The sequence below is a fragment of the Sarcophilus harrisii genome, chromosome X (genome assembly GCF_902635505.1).
Source record: "Sarcophilus harrisii chromosome X, mSarHar1.11, whole genome shotgun sequence".
Classification (NCBI taxonomy): Eukaryota; Metazoa; Chordata; class Mammalia; order Dasyuromorphia; family Dasyuridae; genus Sarcophilus; species Sarcophilus harrisii.
The window spans coordinates 69,542,636-69,556,131 of NC_045432.1; the positions used below are offsets into that span (position 1 = coordinate 69,542,636).

The following is a 13,496-nucleotide window of genomic DNA, read 5'->3' on the forward strand; positions in this document are numbered from 1 at the left end:
TTCTACTGATAAGAACAGGAATTTTGAGTTTTTCTCATTTCTGACCTGAACCACTCCTCCCCTCCTTATCATAATGGCTGTCTGTTCTGCGGGCCCATCATATTGGTGCTGGTCTTAGTGGGCACAGCCACTTGTCTTTAGCCCTACATTGCCTCTAAAGTCCTTAGTTCAAGTGATCATTGCCTTAGCCTGCTCCAGCAGCAGGGATTACTGATGACTGTCAATAAACATAGCTGCTCTCTTCAGTACCATATGAATTTCCTCCACCAATGCGCAGTGGAATACTAGGCTTTAGGAGCTTCCAGAGCCATAAGGGTTCATATCCCAGTTCATAACCCAGGGGTCAGTGTTTTCAGCATGAATCTGTCCAAAGTTAGAATGTTTCTTAGGCAATAGACCAAGTCCATTGATGGCCAGTGTGCCAGCTTTTCTGTGATGTTTGGCCATAGGCCCTAGGAGGTTGAATGCCTTGCATAGGGTCACAGAATTTGTATGTTAAAAGTAGCACTCTAGATCAAGTCTTTCAGGCCTGTTCCTTAATCCTCCCCTCATTTTTAAAGCTAAAGGCAGTGTTGTTGCGTTCTTACAGCAAACAAATGGTGGCTTTGTGGAACACACATCTGTGTTATAAGTTAGAGGTACTATTCTACTTTAGAACTTGTTTAATTATAAAGATAACTGACTGTCCTCACAAAGCTATAGAAAGAGATTGGGGGGAGCATGGTGTACCCTCAAATATAATAGGTACTTTCTTGCTACTGTCTTTGACTTCATGTTGTTCTTCAGGAAATGTTCTTTTGGTTCTCAAAATTGTATTCATTCTTCAAAATATAGAATAAATGTTATTTCTTCCATGATATTTTTTCTGATCCCTCTGAGCTAGAACTGTCTCCTTCCTTTGTGCTTCTGTAGACTTTTCCCCCTTTTAACACGTTTTCTCATCTATACTATTTCATGTAGAGATCTCGCCAACTCCCATGGTTTCATTTATCAGTTCTATGCAGCTGATTGTCACATATCCTTGTTTATCTCTGCTGACGCTCCAGTCTCACATTTCCAAGTGTCTCTTACCGGACTGGATGCCCCATAAAGATGTTAAAACTCAGCATGTCTTTTGCCTTACCCCTAAAGCCTCCCCACTTCAAAGCTTCCGTATTGCTGTGGGGGGGGGGACCCCCACCTTCTCATCAACCAGGCTCATGACCTAGGTATTATCCTCAATCCTTTACTCTCTCTCACCCTCCCATATCTAATCTGTGGTCAAGTTCTGTCATTTCCAGCTTTTCTCATATACTTCCTCTTCTTTTCTCTGATATTCTTACCACCCTACTTCAGGCCCTCCTCCCTTGATGCCTGAATTTTTACAGTAGATACTGATTGTTTTCCCTCCCTCAAATTTCTCGCCTCTCCAATCTACCCAACACTAGCTGTCAAGTCAGTCTCGCTAAAATGCAGCTCTGACCATATCCTTCTCTTCTTTGGTAAGTTTTGTTGGCTCTCTGTATGTCAAGGACCAAATATAACATCTTCGAGTTGGCTTTCAAAGCCTTTTATAACCTAGCCCCTTCCTACTTTTCTAGTCTACTTATACTTTACTACCTCTGAGTGCTTTGGGATCCGGTAACACCGTCCACACTTGACATGCCATTCTACTTACCCAAACTGAGCACTTTTGCTGGCCGTTCTCCATGTCTCCTTCCTTGTCCTTGCCTCCTGACTTCCCTGGCTTACTTCAAGTCTTATCTAAAGACTCCCCTTTGGCAAGAAGCAGTTCTCAGTCCTCCTTAATCTTAGGACTCTCTCTGAGTCTACCTTCTGGCTTAGCCAGTGTCCATCTTGTTTTCACTTGGTTGTTTACATGTGGTCTGCCCTCTTAGACTGGAGGCTCCTTTATGGCAGGAATTCTTTTTGCTTTTCTTTGAATCCTCAGTGCATGAGCACTGGCATATATGTAATTAATGTTTTGTCTTCTTTTTGATCCCTTGTAGTGCCTGAAAAAGTCTCTTACTCGAGCCATTCACTAAATATTTGTTGAATCGGGCTGAGTAGACTTAATCATAAAGAACACTTAATATGTTCTTCTAATACTGGAGTGACTTAATGAGATGCTTTGAGACGGGAAAGAAAGGTTATGTTTTGGCAAGAAGGAAAGGGCATCAGGGTTCAATACCTGCACTAAACTAACCTTTAAGTGGGCAATTAACATTTAAAGAAAATAAAGTTTGGAAGTATTTGTGGAGTACTTGCAAAAATGGGGAAAGTAGTTCAAGGTCCCTGTTTTGTTGAGGAATTCTTTTTCCTCACACTGACAGTCATTAGAAAATGGAGGTTTTGATCTCTAAAAGATGAAGAGAAAAATCTATTCAAATGACAACAATTTCCTTGCTGGGAGAATTAAGAGGAGGCTTTCTTTGTGGGGTTTTGCTTCTTAACTTCCCCTTACTGATATTTTTCAGGCTGAAACTTGGAAACTTTTAAATCTTTTAAACCTAAACTGTTTTTCCGTTTGCTGGACTTAAGTAATAGCATCTCACGGGAAAAACAGGTCCTAGTGGAGTGAATTCACCTCAGGGAATGATGATCCTTTCCATTGGCTTAGAGGGAAGGTCAGCCACAGTGGCCTCAGCTAGGGGACTGACTTCAATAGTGAACACTGAGCTTTCCATTTAAAGTAGAGAACTCCTAAAGGCCTACTTTTTTAATGACAAAAGTGACAATACTTACATCTCACTTTCCCATCTCTCATCTCAACTATTTTTGCCTTCCACCTTGGTGTCTGCTTTTATATTGACAGTGGCTTGGAGTTGCCATCAATTACATATGAGTGTTAAAATATGTAAATAATTGTCAGGAGGCAACTAGGTGAGACAATGAATAGAGCCTGGAGCCTGAATCCAGCACTACACATGGATTAGCTGTGCAGCCTGGGTCAGTCACTTAACCTTTGTTTTTACAGTGTCTAACACACGGTAGGTGCTATGCATATATATTTTTTTCTAGCCATTATTATTACTATTATTGATGTTGTTATAATGTATTGGCCAATTGGTTACCAGCAGTGAAATATTTCAAGGGCACCTGAATCATTGGCCACCAGTTGACACTTCCAGAGTTACTAGAAACTTTAATCTGCCACAAATTCAAGAGAAATCATTTCATTCTGAATCTTGTTTCTATACTGACCTTACTGGGCATTGCTAGTTGTACAGTATTTGTCCTGTAAGGGAAAGTGGTGCCACAAATCAGGATCCAAGTTCTATGAATGGGTTTATTTTTTTATTTTTTTTAATTTTATTTTTCAAATGTCAATACTATTTTGCATTTCCAATACACATAAAGATTGTTTTCAACATTCAGTTTTTGCAAAACTTTTGAGTTCCAATTTTTTTTTCCTCCATGTCTCCATTACCTCTCCCTTACCAAGGCAGCAAGCAATCTCACATAAGTTGCATTTTACAATCATTTTAAACATATTTCCATATTGATCATGCTGTAAACAAAAATCAGAACAAAAGGGAAAAACATGAGAAAAAAGCAAACAAAATTTAAAAGGCAAAAATAGTATGTTTTAATCTATATTTAATCTCCATAGTACTTTTTGTATGCAGGTGACATTTTCTATCCCATATCTATTGGAATTGTCTTGGTGATTGCTTTATTATAGCAGTATTTAAAAAAAAAATTATAGCATATTTAAAGTGGAAAAACCTTCTTGAATATGGAAAACCACCAAAACCAGATATCAACATTAATTTATATTTGATAAGAATAAGGAAATTCTATTAAGATGCTAGAAAAGCAAATCAAGTCTTTCCCTTACAGATTTAATGTCAATAACCACCCCCCAAAAAACAAAACAAAACAAAACAATATATGTCATTTGGGGCTTGTTCTTTTTTCAAAAATTTTCAGATTCCTGAAAAAATATAAAACAAGTCACAATGGACTACTTGATATTGGTGAATTGAGGAGCAAAAATAATTGGTAACAAAGTCCAAATTAAGGACTATTTTAAAGAAGTCCTTACAGGGCATTTTCAAAATTTGTTGATTTTTACTCATACCAGAGACATAATTATTGAGATATATCATTACTTATAATGTCATTCCTAATGTAATTTCTTTCTTTAATAGTTATAAAATATTGCTCTTAAAATTAAAAAGATGATATATTTAAAGGTGAAGGTACAGTTTTGGCATCAACTAATGCAATTCCTTGATTTTAGAGATGGAGAAATTGAGTACTGTAATAGAGAAAAGAAATATCTTGCTAAATCATAGAATGGGTTTATTTTTGTGTAGTTGCTAAGAACAAAGGCAGAACATGTCAGGACTTGCTGTGGTATCTAGGATGGAGCTTTCCAAAATAACTAGCAGGACACCTGTTGCATGGAGTAACAGTAATAGAAAAAAAGGCCTAGATGCCAATCTTATTTCCTCTTGGGGCTTTATCCATTCCATAATCTTTGTTTAGGTAGTTAAAACTTATCATTGAGATACAGAGTTTGATGTATGCATAATTGTTTTTTTCCTAATTTTAATAACATTATCCCTAATCTTTCTAATTTAGTTTTCACTGTAGTGAAAATCACTCAAGTTATCAAAATCAGTCTTTGTTTTCCTTAATGGAATACTTCACAAAATCCCATTAACAGCAAGCAAACAAAAATGAATAATTTTCATGCATCAACAAGTATTTTGATTTTGAAAACATAAGATGAGTCTTTTTATATATCTTTTTCCCATTCTCTGGACAAACAGAAATCAATCTTTAATCTTCATTCCTCTTTTTCGGAACATAAAACTCTCAATATGCCCTTTTCCTTATATCAAAAAACATTGTATTTTTGAATAATGCAAATTTCTTTTCCCCAGATGTTTTTACATTTATTAATGTGTCCATACATTTCCTAAGTCACAGGCCAGCAATATATTTAGCCCCAAGGGAAAGCAAAATGTAGGGGAAAGGGAAAGAGTGAAGGAAAAAAAGAAACGCACAGCATGTGATATCGAAAAATCAGGACTGTTCTTGCCTTGAATGTTATTTGGTGTAGGGGTCAGGTTCTCGCCCCTGTCCTAAAGCTTTATGACAATGTCTGGCCTTATATTGTAATGTCATGTTCCTAACCTATTGAAATTCTGTAAAGTTTCCTCACATGTTGGTTGAAGGCCAACATGACAACAATTAGGTCTGTCCCAAAATCTAGGATTAGCTGGAGCTGTTCAAATGAATTAATCAATTTTTATTCTCTCAGGCATCAAACATGAGTATGCAGCAGATGTTATCATTTTTGCTTAATTCCCCATTAAACATAGGGATGCATTATATGCATAAATAGTGCCATTTTTGATAATGGGGAATTTTCATTTAGGCCAAGTACGGTTTATTAGATTTATGCTGGCCAGAGTTTTTTCTTTTTATTTTTTTATGATATTTTTGAAGTATGGATAGTTTTTGAAGTATGAATTTGCATGAGGCTATGAGTCAATTCTCTTTCTTGCTTTATAGACACATCCATACACATACAAAGACACATGCTTGCATAAGTTTGCTTTAGTTTACAAATGTTTTCCTATTAAAAATAAAGATGGAAAATTTGACTCCATATTAAAGGTCCAACAACTCGTAAGTTTAGAATACTATTCCCATCTTTATAATGTAAATTAATATAATATGGACATGACACAAGCATGATAAATTTATTGTTGAATTAGAGTCCAGCAACCTCAGTCATCGGTCAGTTCTGAAACTCTAATAACTTAAAATATAGGACTTAGGGAATAAACTATTTTATAAGCAAATGAAATCTTTCACAGAGAACCCCATTCCATGCTATTGGCCATTGAACTCACACTGTCAACTTGTTCAAACTTTTCTTTTGACTAAAAAAGAAAAATCATAGAGAAAGAGAGAAATTGATGCATGATTCATATCTCTCTGTGCCATATGTGAATACTCAAATGTTAAAGGTGGTGGTGTACAGTAGTCAGGCGTTTAGATTAAACAACTGACCCTTGTCATGGCCATCTTGAACATACGTTGTGGATCTGAAGCCAAGAAGCCTTTGTGGCTCCTTCTCATGAGTGACCTTGCCATGGGCAAGGCCTTCATTTCCTTATCAGAAAAACAGGAGTAGTAATTCCCATAGTGCCTGCCTCAGGACCTTGTTACAAAGCTTAGGTGGGCTAATGGATGGAACAGCCTTGATATGTTGTAGAAATGCTCATGACTTCAGTGTGGGGCCCTTTTGCTTTACTGTCCCTTCTATTGGGGAAGAGTGCACACACATGTACACACACGCGCACACACGTACACACACACACACACACCCCTACTTTTTTATGTTAGCAAAGAGCCGCAGTGAAACCTTTATCTTAAAACTCCTCTCCTGATATACTTATTACATAAGAGACAATAAGACCTGTCTAACATATATATTTGTGTACACTTTTACTTTCTTTCAGAACCTGGTGAAGAATCTTCCTGAGCAGAAGGAACTTAGTGCCTTAGCCCAACTAAAGAATGAATATGATGACCTCTGTGAACCGGAACAATTTGGAGTTGTGGTATGTAATGGAGGGACTCATACATTCATTTTAGAGTTATCGTTTGCTACATTTACAAGAAAGACATTTCAGTTGTCGATTTAATTTTGTAATTACTCTTAAGGCTGTTTAGTTGGTATTTTGTTGGCAAAGATACTGAAGTGGTTTGCCATTTCCTTTTCCAGCTCATTTTCCAGTTGAGGAAACTGAGGAAAAGAGTGAAATGACATGTCTAGTCAGTGTCTAAGCACAGATTTGAACTCAGGAAGAAGAGCGTTCCTGATTCCAAGTCCAGTGTTCTATCCACTGTGTTGCCAAGCTTCCCAGTTAGTATTAATGTGTACCTTTTCAATTGGACTGATTGTTATAACACATTATTTTTTTCTCAGTAGCATTTTCTTTTTCAAGATACATGTAAAGATAGTTTTCAACATTCATTTTTGTAAGAGTTTGTGTTCCAAAGTTTTTCTCTCTCCCTCCTTTATTTCTCCCCTTGCCAAGATAGCTTGCATTCTGATATAAGTTATGTGTGTACAATATTCTTAAATATATTTCCGTATTTGTAATATTGTGCAAGAAAAATCAGACCAAAAAAGAAAAAAACATGAGAAAGAAAAAGCATATAAACAAACAAGCAAGGTGAAAATATTATGGTTTGATGCATAGTCTACATAGTTCTTTCTCTGGATGCGCATGACATTTTCAATCCCAAGTCTAATGGAATTGTCTTACATCACCACATTGCTGAGAAGAGCTAAGTCTGTCATAGTTGATCACCACATAATCTTGCTGTTACTGTATATAATGTTGTCCTGGTTCTGTTCACTTTTCTCAGCATCAGTTCATGTAAGTCTTTCAGGCTTTTCTGAAATTAGCCTGCTCATCATTTGTTATAGAATAGTAAGATTCCATTACAGTTGTATACTGTAACTTATTTGACCATTCCCCAATTGATGGGCATCTATTCACTTTCCAGTTCCTTGCCACTACAAAAAGAGTTATTACAAACATTTTTGCACGCGTGGGTCTTTTTCCTTCCTTTATGATTTGATGGAGAGCATTTTTCTCCTAAGTCCTTTGGAATTGTCTTGGATCATTGTATTGCTGAGAATAGCCAGATCATTCACAGTTGATCTTTGTACAGCAAATGTACTTTTAAATAATTACTTATCCTAATCTAGAAGCAACCAAGAACTTGAATCACTTCCATTAAAAGTCTTCATGTTCCATGTCAAGGCTTTGGTAGCTCATCGTAGAGCTAAGCAATTGACATCTTTTATGCTATTCTTCCACTCAAATTATTGTTTATTGATCCTTTTCTTCAAATGGGGGGGTCCTTTGACATAGTACTTTATATTTCCAAAATCTAGCTTTAGATTAAAATTTGAGAGAATTCTGGCAAAGCAGATTATGGCCAAACTCTTGTTTTTAGAGATGTAAAAAAAGGGTTCATTACACACACACTTATATTTTAATAGTTTTGCTCACTTAAATAGGTGTAATAGATTGCATAATGCTAAGTGGCATAATAGTTAGTGCAGTGGAACTGGAGTCAGAAAGACTTGAGTTCAAAAGTCATCTAATACACCTATTAGCTGGGTGACCCTGGGCAAGCTACTTGTTTGCCTCAGTTTCACTATCTATAAAATGAAAATTATACTGACACATACTTCTGAGGTTATAAGAATCAGTGGGCATAATGTTTAGAACGAAAAACAAAATGTAAAATTGAACAATTTTCTTGTTTATATTCATAACCATAAATCTTTGCCTTTAAGTACATAAAGAGTAAGTTGGCCATTTTTTTCATTGCCCATCATCCTTTCACACCCACTTGTGGAAAGATCAAAGACATTCTAAAGCAGTGTTTTTAGGCAATGAGTAATTTAATACACCACCATCTGAAATACTTAGAGAAGTTAGTGAAATACAACACTTAGGAAGAAAATTACTAAGATAATTATTGTGTTCCCAAATTTCAGTTTTGTAGATTGATTGTGAGAAATGTTATAAATAATTCCAATTGATGTCTTCTTTGGATGTCTCATTATGACCTTGAGACTGTGCCAAGTGAATGTAAGCTCTATCAAATCCAACCCAGCTGGAAAGGCTTGGAGGGGATGGAATGTAACAGGAAACTATTTTCCAAAGAAGTGACCTACTTAAATTTGGAAATGAACATTCCTAAGAAGGGATTTGGGAAGCATTGCTAAATGAAGAGGAGTTCATTGCAGCTATTTCTGTTTTGGTCCATCATTCCTAGAGTTCAAGATTTTTGTATATCTTGTTTTGCTCATCTTTTGGCCATGTCTCCTAACTTTGTGTTATCTCTATTTTGATGAACACACACACACACACACACACACACACACACACACACACACACATACACACAAATACTCTTGCATATATTTTTTCAGGGCAGTTATAGAAATGATTGAAAAATATTTAACAGGAAAGCCCTAGGGATAACATCCCAACATGCATCTTCCTCTGTAGATGTTTTTCTTGATTGATGTTGTACCTCTCTTCATACTCTTCATGTTTAGTTCTAAACTGGTCTAAAAGTGCTGCCATTCAGCCTATATCTCTTCATCTTTTTTAAAAATGGTATTTTATTTTTCCCAATACATGAATAGATTATTTTCATCATTCTCCTTGACAAAACGTTGTGTTCCAAATTTTTCTCCCTCTGTCCACCCTTCCCTGAGATGGCAAGCAATCTGATATAGATTAAACATGTGCAATTCTTCTATAATATGGTTTTATAATCGTCATGCTGCACAAGAAAAATCAGATTTATAGTGAAAACAGTGAGGAAAAAATGGAACCAAACAGTAACAAAAAAGTGAAAATGCCATGCTTTTGGATCCACATTCAGTCTTCATCCTTCTGTCTCTGGATGCGGATGGTACTTTCTGTCTGAAGTCTCTTGGAATTGCCTTGAATCACCTCATCATTATATAGAGCCAAGTCCATCACAGTTGATCAGCACACGATCTTGTTACTATGTACAGTGTCCTCTTGGTTCTGCTCACTTCCCTGAAAACCAGATCATGTAAGTCTTTCCAGACTTTTCTGAAATCAGCCTGCTCTTCATTTCCAACAACAATATTCCATTACCTTCATGTACAATAATTTACTGAGCCATTGTCAGCTGAGGGGCATCCACTCAATTTCCAGGTCCTTGCCATTACATAAAGGGCCACTGCAAACGTTTTTGCCCATAGGAGTCTTTTCCCCTCTTTTATCTTCTTTTCTACAAGAATACTATGAGACGCTTTTATCAAGCGCTTTCCTACTGTGTCCCCAGCTATTAGCTTAGTAACCTTACTGAAGAAGACATCCAGTAGATAGCATTATCTTTTAGCATAAAAATGTCGTTAAATTTTACTTTTACCTAGGACTCAGCATGATTCTTTTAAAGAAAATTATGTCATGTAATTGGATTAGCAACTGTATTTATAGTCTTTTTTTATAGGAAAAAGTTCACTAAGGGCAATCTGACTTGTGTTATTAGTAAGAATATGTTTCAGACACAAGTATGAGAGAAAATAAGATATTAGAAATTGAGTTGAAGAAAAGTAGATTTTTAAAGCATCAAATTGGTGTTTTAATAATTTACCTTAATCACATAATCAGTATGCCCATCAGTTTTAATAAAGGTCAGTTAGATATTTAAAATTCATTAAGCAAAGGAATATATCGTAATTGGGTTACTCATTGAAACATTCAACTTGATATGTCTCCTATTTCTGAATGAAAATTGGCATACATTTTCATAGCTTTAGCACAATTATATGTTAAATCAAACATTGGGATACTTTTGAAGCTTTATCTTCATTTCAAATGAAAATCACAATCAATGTCATTTCTAGTTGTGATAGACACTTGGAAGCATGTCTTTATGGGACTGGTGATGCTTCTATACTTACTGGTATTGGAGTTGTCAGCATGTGCTTGGGCCATTGGTTCTCAAGGAGTCCTTAGAGCACTCCTGGGTATCTTTGATACCCTTTAAGGATATTAAAAGGTCAGAACTATTTTCACAGTAATTTTTTTTGTAACCTACATAAACGAAAGCTCTCTGGAACCTCTTAAGTTCTTCATAATATAAAGGGGAAAGGAGTTGTAAGATTAAACATTTTGAGAACCAATGTCTTAGACTTATGCTATGAGTAGTACTTAAATTCCTGCAAGTTTTCCTGAAAACCTGCTGACAATCATGGCAGGCCTGAAATCATGACTTTCTCAGCCTTGTGGAATGGGCTTTGTGAGGCAATACTTATCCGTCTGGGGAAGCCTGGCCACACAGCCTGCCAATGGCTTGTCCTTTAACCTTTCCCTTTCAGAATCAGCTTTAGGACATCATTCCAATTATACATATTTCCATCACTTTAAGAAAAATCCACACACCTTCTCTGGAAAGGCTTGGGCAGTTTGAATCCCTAGCCGACCTGTGGCACGTTGAGTATCTGTAGCTGCAATCCCAGCTACCTGGGCCTGATTCCTGCTGGCCCATTTTCTTTGTGTTTAACACTGTCTGGGGCAAGAAGGCCACTGCTTTTCCAGTTACCTTTGGAGGCAACATTCCCTAGCTAAGTTACTGTACTCTCTACTTCTTTAATAAAGATGAACTGAACTAAATGCATTCTATTAAAGATGATGCAATCAGGTAAAAAGAAAATACTCATTTTCCCCCTACATCTGAGGACAGAAATTAGCTGTGTTTTAGTTAGCAGAGTATTGTGTGGCTCCCACTACCTGGCACAGTGTTCTGCACACAGTAAGTGCTAAAGTTGAACAGATCACTCATTTCCATACAGAATGCTGATTTCTCTCGAATGATAGCAGTGTGCAGTATTTTGTACATTTGCTTATTCACTGAAGAAGCCACATTCTTTTCCTTTCCTTTCCCTTTCATTTTCCCTTCCCTTTCCTTTTCCTATTCCCCTTTCCATTTCCCTTTCCTTTTCCGTGTATTCTATATTTTCTAATGTTAGGTCTTTAGTATATCCATTTCTTTTACTTCTCATGTGTATGTGAGCCATATGTTCATCTTGAGAGGGACCTCAATTTTCTTTGGGGAAAAAATCAGTTGGCTTGATTTTTGGAGGAACAAATTGATTACATAAAGTACTCTGTATATTATAATTTTCCCAAGCAGGCTTTCATGTTCTTGTTCCCTTTATTTTTTCCTCCTAATTCATGTGCCTATTTCTGTCAGTGGCACTGCCATTAACTCAGTCACCCTGGCTGTTATCTTTGCCTCCTTCTCCCTCACCACCCACATTCACAGCATTTTCAAATCTTGTTGATTATATCTTAGCAATATCTTTCACAGACCTCCAATCCTTTCTATTTTTAGTGCAACTGCCCTAATACAGGCCTGCCTTGCCACATTTATGGACTGTTTTAATCCAATGACAAACTTGTATTAAGCAGCTGTGCTGCACAAGTCCCTGTACTTTGGTACTGAGCCTATGTGGAAAAAAAAAAAAAAAAAAAAAAAAAAAACCAATGGAGTACCTACCTCAGGGGAGCTTATGCTAAGTGTCGTGCAGGGATGTGGCGTTTACGGAACTCTTTATCATATAGCGTGCCACCATTCCTCATGCATGGAAAGTACTCCCTCTTTACCTCTACTCTAGTGCTTTAAAAGGTTCAGCTTGTGCAACCCCCTCTGCCCCCCAAAGGAACAGGATTTTTCTGGTTCTCTCTAATTGTTAACGGCCCTCCCCCAATTATTTTCTATTTCTTTTGTATATGTAAAGGAAAATTGGCACCTGAATTGTAAATCCCCTCCCTACTTAGTCCCAATATTTTTATTTCGTGAGAATCATTCTACTGAGTCCATTGTAAGAATGAATTAAGTATGAACAAGGCCCACACACTTCTATTGAATCAGTCAGTCAAAAGCATTAGTATAGTTGCAGGTATCCTTGGTGAATTTAGACATGCTCAGATATATCTCAATTTGCATTTGCTCAAATCTAGTTATCTTTTAATATTTTTCTTGATTCCTGTGTTTTCAGTTTTTTGTTTCTGCTCAGTTTTGAACTTTTCATTAGTATGCTTGAAAGTCCTCCATGTTATTAAAGTTCCATTTTTTCCTTGTAAGATTATACTTAGTTTTGTAGACTAAATGGTTCATAGGTAGAAGTGTAATAACTCTCAAGAGTCCTCTCTCAAGTTGTATTCACCTCCACAAATTTCCATCCCAGAGGGTAGATTGCTCTCAGGACTCTAGGGGGTAATAGTGTGGATGGCTACCCCTGTTAGTATAGTTCATAAGCTCCTGCTGTTATGTTTCCCATTTACAGTAAGCCAGTAGACTCGATTAGCTTTTATTAAAGACACATACTATATTGTATCTCATATTATGCCACAACTTTTTCCACCTTTCACCAGTTGATGGGCACCCCCTCAGTTTTCAAATCATTGCTACTGTAAAAAGTAATATGAAGCATTTCCTTTTTCCTCTTTATTTGATCTCTTTGGAGATATATCCCTAGAATTGGTGTGACTCGATCAAAAGGGCAATGCACATTTTAAGAACATTGGGGGAATAGTTTCAAATTACTTTCCAGAATGACTGAACCAGTCCAATATTATATTAATGTACTGGTTTTCTCATAGCACATCTGGCATTTTCCTTTTTTTTTTTTTGGATTAATTTTTGCCAATCTGAGCAGTATGGCATTAGAACTTCAGTATTGTTTTTAATTTTCACTTTTCTAATTAGGGATTTAGAGAATTTTTATGTAGCTATTAATAGTTTTGCTTTCTTCTTTTGAACTTTATATCCTCTGTCCATTTGTCAAATGGGAAATCTCTGTCATTCTTATCAAGTTGACTTATTTCCCTGTATATATTAGAAATGAGTCTTCCATCAGATATATTTCTAGTGGTTTTTCCTTATTTCTCTTCTAATATTATCTGTATTGGTTT

General features: G+C 36.4%; 1 protein-coding gene across 1 annotated transcript in view; it reads left to right on the forward strand.

Moving 5' to 3' along the window:
• The window catches only part of DIAPH2 (diaphanous related formin 2), an 868,850-nt gene that overhangs the window by 383,303 nt on the left and 472,051 nt on the right, over positions 1–13,496 (forward strand). Inside the window, exon 20 of the mRNA XM_031944530.1 lies at positions 6,465–6,566. Coding sequence (XP_031800390.1) covers positions 6,465–6,566 — 102 coding nt within the window. The remainder of the gene's footprint in view (positions 1–6,464; positions 6,567–13,496) is intronic.